Raw genomic sequence first — 19,771 nt, 5'->3', positions numbered from 1 at the left:
TATACCATTGATTACAACATATAAAACACAAACATTAGTATATGATATGATATAACACTATATAGATTTATACAATATATGCCTACATTATATTATAGATAAAAACCAACAAATTGTACACAAAATTTATGACAATTATATAATTATAGCATTAAATAGTTATATAAATAGTTGAACAATGACTGAGAGTTGGTTATAATAATAATAATAAAAATAATGATAAAATGCCATTTAAATGGTCATCTAATTGATTGTATTATTCCTAAAAGTATCTGTATTTATGGTAATCCAAAAACGGGAATCACTTTTATACTATATATTCAAATCACAGGTAAGTTTGCGGTCAAACAAAAGTGATGTCAATATATTAGTGTCCAAAATAAAGATCTAAACTTTTTATCCAAAATAATAGATGACTTATTTAAATAGCAAATAATTTTATAATAATAAACAAATGAATAGCCGTTTTTGACACACAATTAATGACTATTTAAATGAATGCATTGATTGGTTTTTGGTGTCATTTTTAATGAAAAACTTCACATCAAATGAATGAGACGTTTAGATAGAAAAAGACACTAAAAGTTGTGCTCAGAATTGACTCAAATCGTTGAGAGAGAGGTTTGAAAGACACTGGAGAGAGACGATGGTGTGTATGGAGAGTGTGGAGAGTGTGTGTCCGCACAGACAGACTACTAGACTACCGGCGCTCACACACTCACTCCCAACACAATCCCGGTTTTCAGCTCAATGTCAACTCCCGAAACCAGTTACCGGTTCAGTCAATCATAACTTTGCATTCAATTGAATAACATATATATATATAATATATGTGAATAAATTTGTACAAAAAAATTATAAAATACACTTCATTTACATTAATAATTTTGATTAAACATAACCACATAATCACTATTATGTGAATTATTATTTATTTATTAATTAATACATCAACAATAAATCAATGTTTAGTATATTCAATATATTGAATAATTTTAGTTTCCCAGTAATTTTATCACAATTATATTTGCAATCATTATTTAATTAATAGTTTTTATATTTGTAATAATTAACATTAATCTTGTTTTATAAGATGATTGTTAGAATATAAATATATTATATATATATTATTTATATACATGATATAGTTATATCAAATTCACATGACCATGAGCAAATTTATTTCGCAATATATATAAGTTATATAAAATGCTAAAATTATTGTTTAAATAAATTATGTGTTCAATTAATTTTGATCAAAAAAATCAAATTGATGAGCACCGGTACCTAAATGAGAACCGGGTTTGTTATTTACTTAAGAGAGCCCAGGACAGGACAAACAGGGCAGGTGTAGTACAAGTCTAGTCAGGTCTAGCATTCCTAACTTAACGTAAGGGCGGCACAAATGATGCCGCACTCACACCAAGAGAGAGAGAGAGAGAGAGAGAGAGAGAGAGAGAGCGACTGGTGATTGTATGGCTGAGAGTATTTGGGAGAGCAATAGTTCAGTGATGGGAGAGGGAGAGTGTGTGTCTCATTTGAGTAGTGTGTGTATGTATGTGTGTGTATATGTATGTATGTGTATGTATGAGTGTATGTATGTTTGTGTGTGTGTATAGTGAGTGGTATCGTATGTATTGTGAATGTAGTGAATGTTGTGTTTGACTGAGTGTTGCTTTGCTTTGGGCTTTCATTACAGTGTTGTATGTGTTGTGTGTATAGTATGTATAGCTATAGCAGTAATACTGGTGTAAGTAATGCTAAAATGGCGTTCAAAGAGCAACACTCGTACCCATTGTCCACATGAAGACCCTTACGCTCAATACCAACAACACTGTCCATCATTACTATAGCATCCGTGACCACTGGCACCGTCGGTAAGTCATCAACACTGAAAACACTTCCAAACCATATACTCTGATATACTGCCAGTGCCTACCATTCACTTAACATTATTGCCATAGACTTAACATTAGAGGCCTACCAGTGCTATGTCTATGTGTTATATGTATGTATGTGTGCTCTTCAGGTCCAATGTGTTGTTGTTATTGTTGTGGTTCTCACCAGTGATGACACCACCGAATGGCATAATACAAGAGTAAGACATTATCACCACAACATTGATATGGATTGTCATTAAGTGTACCTCAAGAGTAAACCAGTGATCAACTCATCTGTCAGTCCCTCAACTCAAATGTCATATATTTTGTTATTGCATTTTGAGTGCTCTTTAATCTGATCCATTGCTTCTTCCTGTGTGTGTATGTGTATTGTCAACAGTTTTGTTGTGATTTTACATAAAATTTATTTAACAATCAATGCATTGAATTCAACGATTAATACAATTAGCAAATTATTTTAGTATTTTGTCACTCATTATATTGATATCGATATTGTTTTTGTTAAAAATGAGTATCAGTTTTATATTTTGTTTGTTTAATTATATTATAGTTTATTATTAATATTATTGTTTGCATTACTCTTATTTATATAAAAACCATTGATTTATCATAAAATTTTTATACACACTTTTCTAGTTATATCACACACACACACACACACACACACTGTATATGATTACTATAATTAAAAGCAATTGTATTAATGTATTGATGAATGCATTGAACAACAGTTTTGTGTGTTTGTTTGATCTGTATATTTGAGAAAACAAATTATATTTAACTGAAAGACTGGTTGATATCACACATACAGTATATTATATCACATTATATTTTATTGATTTTTGTTATGCCATTTGTTTAATGAAATGATTCACTAATTATTTACTATAGAAAAAATGAGTTCAATATTTTTTATGCACTGAGTTTTTCCTTTATTTAATCCCGTTTTAATTAGATATCAATTATATATAATATATATATATATATATATATATATACAGTATATATATATTATTTTATTTTAAGTCCGATTTTGAGTTTCTATAAAATATTTTTGAGATTACATTAGTATTTAATTTTATAAACATAACTACATTATAGTATAGTTTTTGGGTTTGGTATTCATTAGAGCGAGTATTGAAAATTTTGTTGAACTTTTTGTCTCAAATGTCTGTTTTGATTATTATGTGTTAACTCACAAAAAATACACGTTTTGTTATTAAAGACTTTTACCTTAAAATATAAATATATAATTATTTGAATCAGTTATACAGTATATGATATGTTTGTTGTCAGTCATTATAATATTAGTTTCTCGTTTAAATAACTTATTGAAAATATACAGCTATTATAAACAAATATAATTGATTTTATTATTCACGATGACTGTTAACTATTTTATCAGTTATATTAAGTTATTATTATAATAATTAGCATAATTGATATATAGTACTAAATACAAGTAGTTTTTTAGGTAAATAATTTTGGACACTAATGTTATGACATTGGTTTTGCCGGTCATATATTTATACAGTGACCGCTAATTTTTATCGATATTTAGTTAGTTAATGGTGTGTCACTTAACCGACACATTTGTTTCCTGTGTTGTTGTTGCTGTGTATCACTTGTTAAACTATATGTCCACCAAAATAATAGTGTCAAAGGAGTGTTGTTTGTGTGTATTATTTTCAGGGATTTCTCTGTCTATGGTTTTTAGAGTCTTTGATACGGTTTGCCACCGGTTTTTTGGTGTACACGAGTGAGTGTAAGTGAGTGAGTGTTGGAGGCAATAGTGAAATAAATATGGCTTAAGGCTATTGAAGGCTGTAATCACTATGCGATATGTCAATGACCACAATTGCTTTCTTTTAAATACTCGTATATATAGATAGATATATATTATTTTAAAAAAGCTGTTTTGCAAACTATCGCTGCATTATTGGCCTTGAATTGGATAATACACTATGAGATGAGTTGATCACAAATCAGGGATTTTTAAAGTTTCATAAAAAATCATTGGATACTGTCATCAGTGCTATCACTAAGAAAACACTTATTAATATATAATCTCATATTTAATATACATACTTTATATGCATTTTTCGTGCTTAATAAGACTGTCCACATATATTGCACACACTTTATATAGTCATATATATATATATATATTGCGGTCTAATTATTAAGAAGTATATCAGAGAATAATTGAAATTTTCATTTATATTAAATGTCAACTCTTTTAATATTGAATTGTCTGATGAGAAAACATATCCATTAATATAAATTATATTTTGTTTTTTTAAATTTCATCCATACTATCATAATATAGAAAAATTATATTATTTATTAATAGATTTTTAATAGTTAATTAAATTTATTTTTATTACAGATTACATTAGATTTGTGTGGGATAATGGAATAAATTGCATATTTATTAAAATTAATTTAATGAAAACAATTTAAAATACAATCCGATGAAACAAATTATTAAACATTATATGGTAACAAAATTTGTATGTTTTAATTGGATTATAATGACTATTAATCTTATAATAAATGAATGGATTTAATAATGAAATTGTGATCACCAATAAAGTGTGAATCATTTCATCACTGGATCGCATAGTATTTATCAAAATTTAAATATATAAATATATATTTATAATTGTGATATTAATTAATAATAATAATAATACCAAATATAATAAGTGGTATCACTAATGAAAGAAACAGCGATGTTGTGGAAGTGTTAGCAGTGATATATGGATACCTCAGATCTCACAGGAATGGCAGATTATCAGCTAATCGGTGATGCCTTTGGTCAGTAGTCATAATATAGACATTGTGTTATAATTTTTTGCCTAATTTGTTATTTAGGATACCATTCGGGATATGGCAACGCACCGGGTCAGCCAACCGGACAGTCAGGACAACAATCGGCAGGACTTCCAGTTGGGGCCAATAACATGCCCGCATCAATTGGTGGTTTGCCGGGACAGGGCTCGACACAAGCTTACCATCAATTGCAGTCACAACATCCTCCACGAGCTGGATATCCGCAAACTAATGACCCATTAATGAGCCATAAAATGCATAGTCAATACCCTAATTATGGATCCGCTGGTTCTGCTGTTCAAGGGATGAATGTTAGGGGACAATATCCAACTGATCCACGATATGCACAGCACGGGATTGACTATAATTCGGCTATGAGTCAGTCACATCTGACTCAATCAACACAGCCTTCAATTCCCAGTTCTTATGGTCAGCAAAATATGATGGGACAGTATGCCGGTCAACGTATGCATGCACCTGGGCTAACACCATCGAGACAACCTACTGGTCCATTACATGGAATGTCATCGCATTATAACTCTTCATATCCAGCGGGTTCTACTCAGAGTGGATACCATCCTCACTCTACACCATCAAGTGATATGTGGCCCGGACAGGGAGTTTCGCATATGCAACAGAGCTCGTCATATCCGGGATATCCCGGTTCGGGTGCAAGCGGTCCATCACAAGGTGTGCCACATTCGAGAGCCGCACAGAACCAGTATATGAGTCATAGTGAATACAGTGCAATGCATCCAAACGATCAACAGAGGCAATACTTTTCGTCCTCTGGAGGCCAGACTCAGTCCCAGTCAATGCCGAGTCATATCACTGGTGAGAGCTCGACATTGTCATATCCAACACCATCTCAGGGACCCTACAATTCTACGCCTGGCTCTCAATTGCCTCCAACAGCATCAACACGGGGTTCACATTCAGCAATTAGTGGATCTGTTCCAAGACAGCAATATATGGGTTATACTACACCACAGCCTTCATCACAACAGACTCAACCCCAAAGTACTGGAGCTTCAATACAACGGTATCCGCAACAGTATTCTGGTTATCCACAAACTGGCGGTTTTGGTGAGACAGCCCAATCGCGATTATCTCCATATCCATTATCACAATCAGGACCGGCTGGTCCTAATAGTCCACAATTTAGGCCCGGTTTTCCTGCGAGTACAGGTTCTCAATTGTCATCGCTGTCTCCAAGACGGCCCACAACAACACCACCTGCCGGTTCACCGATGCCTCCATCATCACATACACCGGATCGCTCTTCAGCTAATACTACACCACAGGCATCAACACATCACCCGAGTTTTCCTATAAGTCCGGGCGCTAATCACTTATCAAGTCCGGGTCAGGGTTTATCTCCCGGATCATCAGTTCCATCAACTCCTTCGAGTTTACAACAGTTAGAACAGATGGTTATGCCTCACTTAGGAGGAGTTGGAAGCGTCAATAGTTCATCAAAAACTTCAATTCCTGTCTCTACTAATTCTTCTGCATCGTCGTCCACTCCCTCTTTCTATGGATCTGTTGGTCGGATGACTACGGATTCATCATCAACAGGAGCGGCACCACTATCACCACAAGCATCGCAGGGCATATACCCTCATTATCCATCACCGGGTAATATGACGTCTAATAAATCCCAATATCCTTACCATCAATATCAACAAAATAACTCTCACTGGACGGGTCCGCAACCCAGTCCCATATCATCAGCCGCTACATCTGCGGCCACTTCTATAACAAATACTCATTCAATGGGTGGAGTCGGTGGTGGAGGCATTCCATTACAACCACAATCGTCAATGGCATCCATGGGTCAGACATCACAATCATCGACACATCAAAACTCACCATCTCTTGCCTCCAACAACTCTTCATCACCTAATGTTAGTAAATCTGATGTCTCAATGCCTGTAAACAGTGGTATTAGTGGACAATACAATTCATACGGCAGTGAACTCAATGCGAGTGCGACAGACTCTAACTTTTCTCAGACTTTTTCCAGTCGTTCCACTTCTTTAAATAATTCAACTCCGCCATCATCCACATCATCTTCATCATCATCACAACCACTACAAAGTGGATATTCAGTATCACAAAGCACTGGTAGTACAAGTGCTTCATTTGATTCATCGGTTATGAAAGCGCAGCACAACAAACAACAGGTACAACAATCAGTACAGGGATCACAAGCAGCTCAAAATGATACTCAGCAGTCACAGCAACAACAACAGCAAACTCAAAGCCAAACACCCGGCGCTACTATGGCGTCGCCAACGCATATGTTTGATTCAATCAAAAGTCCTAACGCTTCGACTCCGAGGCCAATGTCTGACACATTAAATAACGATTTGCAGCCAAACTCTCAGTCGCAATCAGATTCTCAATCTGCAGCCCAAACAACACAACAAATGATGGGACCTGGAGTTCCACCTCACCATTCATACCACCCGATGATGCATCAGCAGCCAGTGCATCATCAGTCGTACCCTCCACAGCCGCAGATGGCTAACTATCAGAACAGTTACGATGGCATGAATTATGACATTAATAATATGAATTCAGTCACCGGTGATATGTCTCAGTCATCATCAATGAACTCCGGCCCATATGGAGACCACGATTCGATGATGTATGACAACTATGGTATGGATAATATGGTTCCACAACAAATGGGAGATTATCATAGAGACCAATCAGGAGGAGATTATGGACAAATTGATCCATATTCAGCCAATTTTGACGATAGTTTTGGTGAACCTCCGACTAAACGTAAAGGTAAAGGTAGGCCTAAAAAGGATCCAAATGAACCTAAAAAGGAGAGAAAACCGCGACAACCACGCGCTCCAAGAGGTACAGGACGTGGCAGAGGTCGAGGTAGTAAAGCTAATAATAATATGAGTGATAGGTTGGCTGCAATGCCTCCAATGATGCCTCCAGAGTATGATCCTAATTTCGGAATGCCACCAGAAAACATGGATATGTATGGCCACGATATGTATAGCCAACCAATGCCTCCAACACAACAATCAGCAATACCTTCTCAACAATCACAAATTATGTCTTCAATGTCCGGCCCAATGCAACCATCGCCACAACACCAACAATCACTTCAGCCACAGCAGGCACCTCCACCACCAGCACCGCCACAACAACCACATGGGTCTCAATCTGAGTCAAGTCAATCACCTCCACAGCAACAACAACAACAACCGCCACCGCCGCAGACAAACCATTGTCAACAACCAACTCCTATACAACAATCAATTCCAACAATACTTCAATCTCAGTCACCAAATGAAGCGGAAATTGCATCACCCGTTCCTTCATTGCCGCCTCATAGCTATACGCCACCTATTCCGCCGCCACTGATGCCATCAGAGCAGCCAATTCAACCGATCATAGAAAAGCCAATAGAAACCGAACAAAATTTATACGACGAGAGTTTTTTAGAGCAGTCGACAACCAGTGAAACTACTAATATAAATGATACCACTTTAGTATCGATGACTTCCGAGGAGGAACAGAACGTATCACTGGCTGTCCCGACTGATGGAGATATGTTTAGCGATCCTCCTCGTCAGGTATCACCCTGTCCTCCACCAAACACAGACCAAGAGATACCTGAGACAAAAATGGATTCGTATGAGTTTGCAGTCGACGATTCGCAACTCATGTCGACACCAGTGAAAACTCCTAAAGAGAAAAAGCCAAAGAAGCGAAAGCCTAAAAAAGAGCCCACAGAACAACCAGAAGGTGAAACAAGTGTTGAGATTAATGCCGAAAATGAGGCAAAACCACCAAAACCTAAAAAGGCTAAGAAAAAGAAACCGAAAAAGACAGTACCGATCGAAACAGAAGAACCAGTTGATGTGGAAGTGAAAGATACTCCAACAGAGGAGGCAAACGATTCACAAACAGCTGTTACAACCGATATGGATGACGCCACACAAGAGTCATCGCAATGTGATTCAAGTGCTATTGAGTCGAGTGCTAGTAAAGGAAAGAAAAAGAAAAGTTCATCAAAGAGTAACTCAAAGCCAAGAATTAAGAATAAATCGCCAAAAAAGAAATTACCAAAACTTGCGCTTAAATTTAGTAAAAACAAAAAGAGACGCCGTTTTGGCTCTGGTTCTGATCACTCGGATCTTGAGAAGACTCCTCCGCCATCACCTGATGACACAGAGTCTGGTTTACAGAAGAGACGTTCGGCCAGAAATACTAAGAGACAGAAATATACGGATGATATTGATTTAGATCTTTCTGATGACGATAATCCTCTTCAAACTAAAGATTCTGTTGATAATACTGGCAAACCATTGACTGATGGAAATGTGTCGAGTGTTGTCATCAGCGAAGATACAATGGTTGTTGAAAAGATTATGAGCTCACGAATGGGTACTCGAGAGCTTGAAGATGAGGGAAATGAGACGACTGTAGTCGATCCAAATGCAAAGCCACAAACCATAGAAGTGGAGGAATTTTTTGTCAAATATAAGAATTTATCGTTTTTGCACTGCGAATGGAAAACAGAAGAAGAACTTGAAAGGGGTGACCGAAGAGTTGGTCAAAAATTGAAGCGTTTTAAACAGAAAAAGGACACAATGAATATGTTTGACTTCTTGGATGAGGAACCATATAATCCAGATTATGTTGAAGTCGATCGTATTCTTGATGTAAACGAAATCGAAGAAATTATTGAAGTGATACCCGAAGACAAAGAGAAGGAAAAAGAAAACGAAATTGAAAAAGAAAAAGATGTAGAAAAAGAAAAAAATGTAGAAAAAGATGAGGAAAAGGATGTGGAAAATGATGAGGAAAAAGATATGGAAAAGGATGTGGAAAAAGATATAGAAAAAGAAAAAGATGTGGAAAAAGAAGAAGAAATGGAAATAGAAAAGTGTGAACCAAAAGATGAAACAGAAATCGATTCTCAAAGCAGTGATTTAGCGACAATAGAAACAGATAAAACTGATCCAAATTCTGCCGAATCTTCGATTGTGCCAAACGATAGTGAAAAGACTGAAACTGATTCTAATAGTGATAATAATGAAAATAAAATAAAAACTGAAGATTTGGCTGAACAGTCAACAAATGATGAAAAGTCTATCGACTCAACGATAACCAAAAATAATGATAAAACAGACGACGAATCGACTCAAGAAAGTGAAATCAAAAGTGATGAAACAGCAGACAAATCTGATGTCAAAGTAGAAGAGACTGTCAATGCAGAGGATGTCAGTAAAACTGAAAAACTCGAAGAAGCAAAAGAAGATAAACCTAAACCAATAATTAAAACACGAAAAGTAAAACATTATTTAGTTAAGTGGAGAGCACTGGCGTATGAGGACAGTACGTGGGAACTGGAAGATGATTTAGATCAACAAAAGATCGAACATTTCTATAGATTTCGAAAACCTCCGCCGAAGAGTGAATGGAAACCTAAGAAAAGACCAAAACCTGCCGATTGGAAAAAGATTGAAGAGTCACCTCTTTATAAGGGAGTAAATACTCTTCGCGAATACCAATTGGAAGGACTAAATTGGCTCAGCTTTTGCTGGCATAACAAGTAATTTATTTATTTATTTTTAAAATTATTTTGAATTTATAAATATTAATTATAATTATTTTCAATGGTTTAGTCAAAACTGTATTCTGGCCGATGAAATGGGTTTAGGAAAGACTATTCAATCGTTAGCTTTTGTTAATGAGATGACCAATCACGGCATTAATGGCCCGTTCCTCGTAATAGCTCCACTCTCAACAATAGGCAATTGGCAGCGAGAGTTTGAGACCTGGACTGATCTAAATGTCATTACATATCACGGAAGGTATGATTTATTTAGAAATATAGTTTAATAACGCAATGATTTTAATTAATTAATTAATTAATTTTGTTAGTTCTGCGAGTCGTAATATGCTTCAAGAATATGAAATGTATTACAAAAACGATAAATACGAAAGAATTAGCGGAATCTATAAATTTCAAGTTATGATCACAACATTTGAAATTGTATTAACAGATTGTTTAGAGTTACGGGAAATCCATTGGAAATCCTGTATTATAGACGAAGCCCATAGACTTAAAAACAGAAATTGCAAACTATTAGAGGGTTTACGACTACTAGACGTTGAGCACAGAGTTTTGTTGACCGGAACTCCTCTTCAGAATAATGTCGAAGAGTTATTCAGTTTACTTAATTTTCTTGAGCCGACACAATTCACTTCAAACGAAAGTTTTATGTTAGAGTTCGGTGATCTTAAAACAGAGGCACAGGTAGACAAACTGAAAGCCATACTAAAGCCAATGATGTTGAGAAGGCTTAAAGAAGACGTTGAAAAAACTTTGGCTCCGAAAGAGGAGACTATTGTTGAGGTATGTGTTGTGTGATTGGATTGCCTGCTCTCTAATGTAGAGTTGAATTAAATTTGTTTTTATTTTCGATATTTGAAACTTTAGGTCGAATTAACAAATATTCAAAAGAAGTATTACAGAGCTATTCTCGAAAGAAATTTCCAATTTCTAAGTAAAGGCGGCAGTTATACAAATATGCCTAACCTTATGAACACAATGATGGAGTTAAGGAAGTGCTGTATTCACCCATTTTTACTCAATGGCGCTGAAGAACATATATTTTATGAATATCGCGAACAACACGGCAAAGAAGGTGGCGACACAACTCTTAACGCTATTGTCAACGCTTCCGGTAAACTTGTATTAATCGACAAATTGTTGCCCCGACTAAAAGAGAACGGACACAGAGTTCTTATATTCTCTCAAATGGTTCGTTGTCTTGACATTCTTGAAGATTATTTAGTTCATAAGCGCTATCCATATGAACGAATTGATGGCAGAGTACGTGGAAATCTGCGTCAGGCAGCCATTGATCGGTACTGTAAACCAGATTCCGATCGTTTTGTATTTCTATTATGTACTCGTGCCGGTGGTTTGGGTATCAATTTGACCGCTGCTGACACTGTTATCATATTTGATTCCGATTGGAATCCACAGAATGATCTTCAAGCTCAAGCTCGCTGTCATCGTATCGGCCAATCAAAGGCCGTCAAAGTATACCGACTTATTTGTCGAAATACTTATGAGAGAGAAATGTTTGATAAGGCGAGTCTTAAGTTAGGTCTCGATAGGGCTGTCCTTCAATCGATTAACTCAAGTAAAGCTAATTTGAATGATAATCAACTTTCGAAGAAAGAGATTGAAGACTTATTAAGGAAGGGTGCGTACGGAGCACTTATGGATGACGACAACGCTGGCGATACATTCTGTGAGGAAGATATCGACCATATTTTGCAAAGAAGAACCCAAACCATTATTATTGAGAGCGAAGGTAAAGGTTCGACATTTTCAAAAGCTTCGTTCGCCTCATCGAACAATAGATCTGACATCGAGATCGATGACCCGAACTTTTGGGAAAAGTGGGCCAAAAAGGCTAACTTTGATATCGACGAACTCAAAGGTCGTAATGAGCTTATAGTACAAGAACCAAGAAGACGGACACAGACTAAACGTTTTGGTGCAGACGATGCAGTTCTCGATATGTCTGAACTTGAATCGAGTGATGAAGACGAAGATTCGGTTTCCACACGAACTCGCGGTGGTAAACAACGACTTCCTAAAGGAAAGAAAGGGAAGAAGGGTCGCGGAGGTGGATATGAGCGCGAAAGAGATGAGGATTATATGCAAGAGTTTGGTCCCGGAAACTGGACCCGAGCCGAGTGCTATAAAGTGGAAAAGGGTTTACTTACGTTTGGTTGGGGTCGTTGGGCCGAGTGTTTGATTCTTGGAAACTTTAGACGACAATTGACTCGAATGGACGTCGAAAGTATCTCAAGAGTACTATTACTTTATTCACTTCAGAACTATAAGGGCGACGAAAAAATCAAATCATTTATTTGGGATTTGATTACACCGGCCGAAGATGGCGAACAGCATCGCATACACCGTAATCATACCGGTCTATCAGCTCCTGTTCCGCGCGGACGTAAAAATAAGAAATTAAAGAAAACAGTGGGCGAAGAGCTTGAGTCATCCGATTGGGCTAAGGATGAAAAGTTTAATCCCGACGTATTGTTGACTGATGACCAGTACCGCAAACATTTGCTACGACACGCAAACAAGTTAGTCAAACATTTCGCTTATTATTTTTAAAAATTGATTTTAATGTCATTAAGTCTTATCTGGTATTAATTATTCAACTCCTAAACTATTATTTTATTATATTTAAGTTTAAGTGATGACAAAAGCCATGCTAATACTGAGTGACTATATTTTGAGTCACAATGAGTTCAAATTTAGCTTTTATCTGATTTCATACTTTTTTTAATTGAAATTTATCAAAACTTTCAAATAATTATTTATATTATATATTAATATTTTTCAATATTATATTTGTCAGGATTTTACTTCGTGTACGACTTTTGTATTATTTAAAACATGAGATTATCGGTCCCTATCACGAACAAGTATTTGCTGGAGTTCCTGCCCGTGACATTCCGATACCTCCGCCAGTAGCCGATGGTGACCCACCCGCTCAGTGGTGGGACGAGGAGGCAGATAAGTCGCTTCTGGTTGGTGTTTACAAACACGGTTACGATCGCTTTAACCTAATGAGACAGGACCCGGCTCTATGCTTCCTATCGCGTTGCGGTCCTCCCGATGGCGCCGCACTGTTGGCCGAAATGAACGCCGACGAAGATTTAGGCAAAACATTAGAGGAAGACGACGAACCCGAAACACCTGCCACTCCGGCCACACCTGTCAGTGAAACTGATGGGCCGACTAAAACTAAAATTGAAAAATCTGATTCAAAAGATGATGATCTAAATGATGGTAATAACACTTTACTACCGTTTCCATCGTCTGCCGATATGAATCATAGATTAAGACGTACAGTAACCAGTTATCAAAGACACTTTAAGAAACAAGAGATGAAAATAGCTCAAAGAGCTCGACATCAGCAACGATTGGAACGACTCGAAAGGTTTGAGGCGGCGATCAAAGAGAGAGAAGTGAAAAAGAGAGACTTAGCTCAGAAGTATGTTTGGATCAATTATTATATGATTTTATTATTAATTTAAATATAAATTAACTTCTTTTTATTGATTATCCAGGAAATGGTCGCGAAGAGAGGAAGCAGACTTCTATCGTGTCGTTTCCTCATTCGGTGTTGAATACAATCGCGAGACCGACACATATGACTGGACACGTTTCCGGTCGTTCGGTAAATTGGAGCGAAAACTCGATGACACACTTACAGAATACTTCAAAGCTTTTTATGCAATGTGTAAACGAGTTACCGGTCGACGACTCAGTGAAGAGGAAGAAAATTTACCGATTAGTGTGGATCCCATTTCAGAAGAAAGAGCCAGTCGTTGTACGGCTCGAATCGATTTGTTGAGTAAAATTCGAGAAGAGATCGTAACTCATCCGGAACTCGAGGAAAGACTCCAATTATGTCAGCATTCCATGGATTTACCCGAATGGTGGGTCTCTGGAAGGCACGACAAAGATTTATTACTCGGGGCTGCAAAATATGGACTCAATCGACTTGATTTCAATTTGACTAATGATCCCGAAATGTCTTTTATGGAGGTTTTTGCTAAATTGGATGCAATTGAAGAAAAAGCCAGATCTGATGCTTTATCTGAAGAGAAACTCGAAGATAAAATACAAATCGAGACAAAGGCTGAAGTTAGCGAAGTAGATAAGGAGGTAAAAACAAAAGAAGAAGACGTAACTGAAGAAGTTGCTGATAAAAGTGATATTAAAAACACTGAAGAAAAGATCGACGAAGAATTAGTTGACAAAAAAGAAGAAAACCCTGAAGTTTCAGATGAAAAGACTGTTGATAACGAAAATAAAATTGAAGACGAATCTGTAAATTTCAAAGATGTCGAAGAAAAGTCAGAAAACATGGATGAGATAAAAGATGATATAAAAGACGAAAAGAAAGAAGTGGAAAAACAGAAGGAAGAGTTGGCAAATTCACCGAAACCTGAATCTCAATCCGAAGATAAAATAATAGAGAATAATGTCGACAACGAATCTAAAGAAAAATCTATAGAACCTGAAGCTAAAGAGGATATTAAGGAAACTACAGATGAAAAAATGGAAACCGATAACAATGAGACAAAACCAGATGAGACAAAACCAGATGAAACAAAATCAGATGAAACAAAATCAGATGAAACAAAATCAGATGAAACAAAATCAGATGAAACAAAATCAGATGAGACAATCAATAAAGATGAACTTCCAATTGAACCAGTTGTTTTACCTAAAGTTGAAAAACATGAGAAAACACAAGAAAATTGTAAGGAAAATGAAATCGAAGAGAAAATGGAAACGAATGAAACTGAGAAAACAGAGGACGAAGTTAAGACTCATACAGAGAAAATGGATGTCGATTCTGAAGAGAAAGTCGTCATCGAAGATATCGAGACTAAAAAAGAGACCGAAGAAGTTGATAAAGAAGAAGAAGAAGACATTAAAAATAAAGATGAGAATAAAAATGAAAATCTAGAAGAAGTGAAAGAGGAAGAAACGAAATTGAAAGAAGAGCCTAAAGAAGTCGCTGTCGAAGAAGTAAAGTCCGAAGAAACGACTGATAAAGAAAATTCTGAGATAAAAACAGAATCAGAAACGGCTTCGATTGCGACCGAAAAGGAAACTTCAATAACTGCTTCTTCAACACCTCAGCCACAAAATGTTCAACAAAAGAGTTTCAATCGTTTTCCAAAAGATCGAGTTTTGCAGATGAGGTTAGAACAGATCTGTCACGTGGTCGAGAAAAATGAATGGCCATCACTGAGACATACATTCTTCTCACTCATGTCGTGTCCACACCAATCGACTCCGAGTGTTGCCACAGCTGACAGTTCTCCACGACCCTTATCGCCTGGCAGTCTGTCGAGTGCCAGTAGAGAACCGACTCCACACCCGACACCAGATCACACACCACGAAGAGAAGCTTTGTCACCGCTTCCAGAATTTTTCTACGCCGACAACTCTGCGTCTATTAATGAATCAGCCAGTCATCGAAGACGTCGAAGAAGAAGACGCTTTGAAGTTGAGGCCGAGAGACAGAAATTACGAAATCTGTTGTCACAAACTATTGAACAACAACAGCAACAACAACATCATCATCACCAACAACAACACACACCACAACCCCAACAACAATTACAACAACAGCAACAACAACACCAATCATCGAGTAGTTCCAAAAAGCAAACATCTCTTCTATCAAACAATGCTTCGCAATTTTTTCCGCCATTATTTTCACTACCTTTCGGTAATTTGCGATCAGCTATTCGTGACGAACTCTTGACCGATGAAAAGACTGCTTCACTTTTATTGGGTTCAACATTACAGTCATCACTTGCGGCCGCTGCTGCCCAATCAGCTGCTCAATCGGTTGCTCAATCATCCACGACTAGCGCGACTCCAACATCAAAAGGTCCTCCACCAGCTCATCAACAAAATTCGTCCAAATTTACTAATTCAACGTTGGGTACGTTAGACCTGACCGGACGATTTAAGTCGACTCCTAAGATGACATCAGCACCGGTTCCGGCACATAAAGTAGCACCAGTTGAGAACCGAAAGACAGCGGCTCAAGACGTGCTTGACTTGAGTTCAGCGCCTGTAAAACGAACGCGTAGTAACATATCTGATAAGAAACAGATGGCTACTGATTCCAGTGCAGTACCATTGGCTTTGAGCACATCATCATCAAAGAGAAGCTCTCGAAAGATTGGTTCTCGAATTGATGCTTTGGCTCTCAATCTTCAGGCAAAGAAAATGATGGAAGAAAAACAAAGTGACCCAAAACCAGAAAAACAAGAGTCTGTATTATCTTCATTTGAAAAGACAAGACAACAACAGACACACTTTTTGGACGAACTTAACAAACACTCGCAAATGTTGGCGAGTAAAACACCGCCAGCGGCTCACGCAAAGAGTTCATCATCGATGTCGTCTAAACATCTAAACGAATCGTTGTTAGCCAACAAACTTAGCGCTCATTTAGGATCTCTCGATACATCCAAATTGCCGCCGTCTAAAGCAAACGAGGCGTCAACTATTGCAGAACAAGTGGCTATCATTAGACAAAATCTTAGAAATCTGTTTGAAGATCACCCGGAATTTATTGCACAAAATCCTAATATGGCCTCAATGGTGGCCGCTTCGGCTGCCAATGTATTTAATCCTAATTTAAATGTCAATAATTTATCAACAATTGCTGCTAATGTATAGATTTTTTTTTATATAAATAGTATTGAAAATTAATTAAATTTTTATAATATTCGATTTACAGACGGAATTACTAGAACTACCCGATAGTAGACGCAGTCGAAGTAGTAGTCGACGCTCTCGTGTCGATCCATCACAACTGGATCTCCAGAATTTAACCGGAGAAGAGAATGTATCGGTTATTAATAGAACTACCGGCAAAAAAGTATGAATTTTTTTAATTATTTTGAATTTTTCTATAATATTTTATTTCGAAACAAAGATAACCGGATCTAAAGCACCGCCACTCAAACATTTAGCCGAATGGCTCGACAAAAATCCAAAGTTTGATGTCGACCCCAAATGGAGTCCTCTCGTCAACAAAGAAAAAGCCGCCACTTTTAAGACACCCGTAAGATATCAAATTAATTTTGTTTTTAATATCAAAATTCACTTTAATTGTTAATTTATATGAACTGTAGACATCAATTCCCAATGTTGGTGTCAGAACCCGAACCAGTGATAAGCGAAGCTCAAGTAGTAGTAGTAGCGCTAATTCAAGCCTCACCGCTCTGGCAAACAATTTACTGAACAGCGCTTCGGCTAATTTGAGCTCAGGTAGCAATAGTAACAACAACTCAAGCAGTAGTTCCAGAAGATCGACTGCTGCTTCACTATTAGCAAGTGGTTACGGAAACGCTTTCGGAAACACTGCCGTTACTTCCAGTGGTTTGAGCTATCCTTCATCGGCTCTAAATTCTTTCAACGCGGCCTCAATGTTAGCCGCCGGCTTTCCATCAATGAAAATGTTTATGGATCAGACTTCAGGATCAACCACTGCCACATCGCTTACAACTAATTCCCATTCAAAGTCTACATTAAGTTCGACCTCATCGACGAATACATCAACTACACCGACAACATCGGCATCCAATGCACCGCCACTATTCTTCCCATTTGGAGGTCTCGGCATGGGTTTAACGAACCCACTGTTCGGTTTTCCTAACTTTAATATTCCTGGACTGACCCCCACATCAAATGCTATGACCGGGTTGTCGTCATCTGATAAAAAAGACAGTTCTGACACTCCATCAAATGAAAAAACAAAATCTGGAAAATCTAGTAATTCTAGTAAAAACAAATCTGGAATCAATTCGAGTTCATTTTTAGGCTCTTCAGCCGCTGCATCAGCTCTTGGCTCTGGAGCGCTGCCATTCTTATATCCACCAAACTTCTTATACAACCCATTAAGTTTAAGTGGTTTCTCTGGTCTAAGTGGTTCACCATTTGGTATACCCGGTCTAATGAATGGTTTGGGAGGTCTGAGCACAACAGCTATGAGTGGTTTTAATACTAATACCACCAACTCTTTGGCCTCACAAATGAAAGCAAAAACATCGACTTCATCTTCTAGTAGAACACCAAAACATAGTTCAAGTATAAGCAGTGCTCCATCAGGATTATCACTGGCCAGTAGTCTCTTAGCGAGCGCTGGTGTTCATCCATCGAGTGCTGCCGCAGCCGCCGCTATTGGCGACTCTGATGACGACAGTCTTAAGTCGTTAATGGGTAATGATGATGACGATGACCTCAATGGAGATTATGACGACAATAACATGAATGACATAAAGGACTCAGACTATGAGTTAGAGTCAAAAAGTGCCTCCAAAAGGAAGACATCATCTGTGAACAAGTCTTCATCTAAAGATCTATCAAAACACAAAACGAAAGGCAACTCTAATTCTACCTCAAAAGTGTCACCTAAATGAATGAACCATTTATTATAATTAATTTATTGATTATTAACAAAATGTGATATTTTTAAAGGTTTTAAATCCTTGACTTTAAAGCCATTGAATTTATTATTTGTTGAATCGCTGCTTAACTATAACATGAAAATCATATGATTTGATTTGGGCTTTGATTTGATTGACAAACAATGACTGCATTTATTCGCTGCAAATATTGTGTTAGACTTTGAAACATAAACACACAAAACAATAACAAAATATAACTACAAATCGTGATATAAATTATTATAAATATTATTAATATTATTGAAAAAATTGCTGTTGAAATCAACAAAAAATAAGATAATAATTGAAAAAAGTGACAAAAAACCGCTGCTGCTGTGCTTAAAAACCCTATATTTAATGGACTCAAAATATTATAAATATATAAATATATAATAATATGTTGAATATAATCATGACTTCATTAATTATAATAATTGTACAGAACTTTTATAATCGTCATTAATTAATTAATCGATTAATTAATTATAATTAGAAAAAACTGTTTCAGTTTTATTATTATTATTATTAGAGCACCGAAAATATTTTCATCACTAATTATGTCTATAAAACATTTTATACCGAAATTTTGGTAAAATTGTTAACATTATTATTATTATACGATGTTTTATTGGTTTTTTTTATTTTTCCCACTTTTCTAACCAAAAAAACGATAACTAAATGACTAATCAAATGCTGAGCTTTTATATTATATAATGATATTATAATTAGTTTATTAATATTTATTTTTTAATTTTTGCTTAAATCTTTATTTATCAAATTGTTATTATATTTAATTAGCAATCAATGTCTTTTAAGAAAATTGAATGTCATATACACACACAAAATAATAACACAAAACAAAATACATTTAATTAATGAAATATTATCGGAGTTTAAAAGCTGTGCTCAAATTAATTTTTTTTTATTAATAATAATTTCTTTATAATTAAATAATAATTAATCAT

At 36.3% G+C, this 19,771-nt stretch overlaps 1 protein-coding gene across 3 annotated transcripts; it reads left to right on the top strand.

The window, feature by feature from the left end:
• The first annotated feature begins 1,525 nt into the window (after positions 1-1,525).
• Positions 1,526-19,242, top strand: LOC128962624 (chromodomain-helicase-DNA-binding protein 7-like). 3 transcript variants are annotated; one of them, XM_054309013.1, is made up of 11 exons: positions 1,526-1,877; positions 4,291-4,709; positions 4,779-10,326; positions 10,400-10,588; positions 10,659-11,133; positions 11,218-12,893; positions 13,172-13,810; positions 13,887-17,028; positions 17,096-17,236; positions 17,294-17,422; positions 17,493-19,242. In XM_054309013.1, the coding sequence occupies exons 2-11, from the start codon at positions 4,664-4,666 to the stop codon at positions 18,777-18,779; spliced, it is 13,272 nt and encodes a 4,423-aa protein (XP_054164988.1). In that variant the 5' UTR covers positions 1,526-1,877; positions 4,291-4,663; the 3' UTR covers positions 18,780-19,242. The 3 variants fall into 3 exon arrangements, with proteins under 3 accessions (XP_054164988.1, XP_054164986.1, XP_054164987.1); XM_054309011.1 differs by having other exon boundaries at positions 4,291-4,721; XM_054309012.1 differs by lacking the exon at positions 1,526-1,877 and adding an exon at positions 1,948-2,098 and having other exon boundaries at positions 4,291-4,721.
• Positions 19,243-19,771: the final 529 nt, after the last annotated feature.

This window comes from Oppia nitens, unplaced genomic scaffold, assembly GCF_028296485.1.
Source record: "Oppia nitens isolate AA-2021 unplaced genomic scaffold, nextdenovo-longstitch-racon4-pilon3 scaffold6_pilon_pilon_pilon, whole genome shotgun sequence".
In the NCBI taxonomy this organism is placed as follows: domain Eukaryota; kingdom Metazoa; phylum Arthropoda; class Arachnida; order Sarcoptiformes; family Oppiidae; genus Oppia; species Oppia nitens.
Note: the sequence above shows the minus strand (reverse complement) of the source record. Positions and strands in the feature narration are given on the sequence as shown.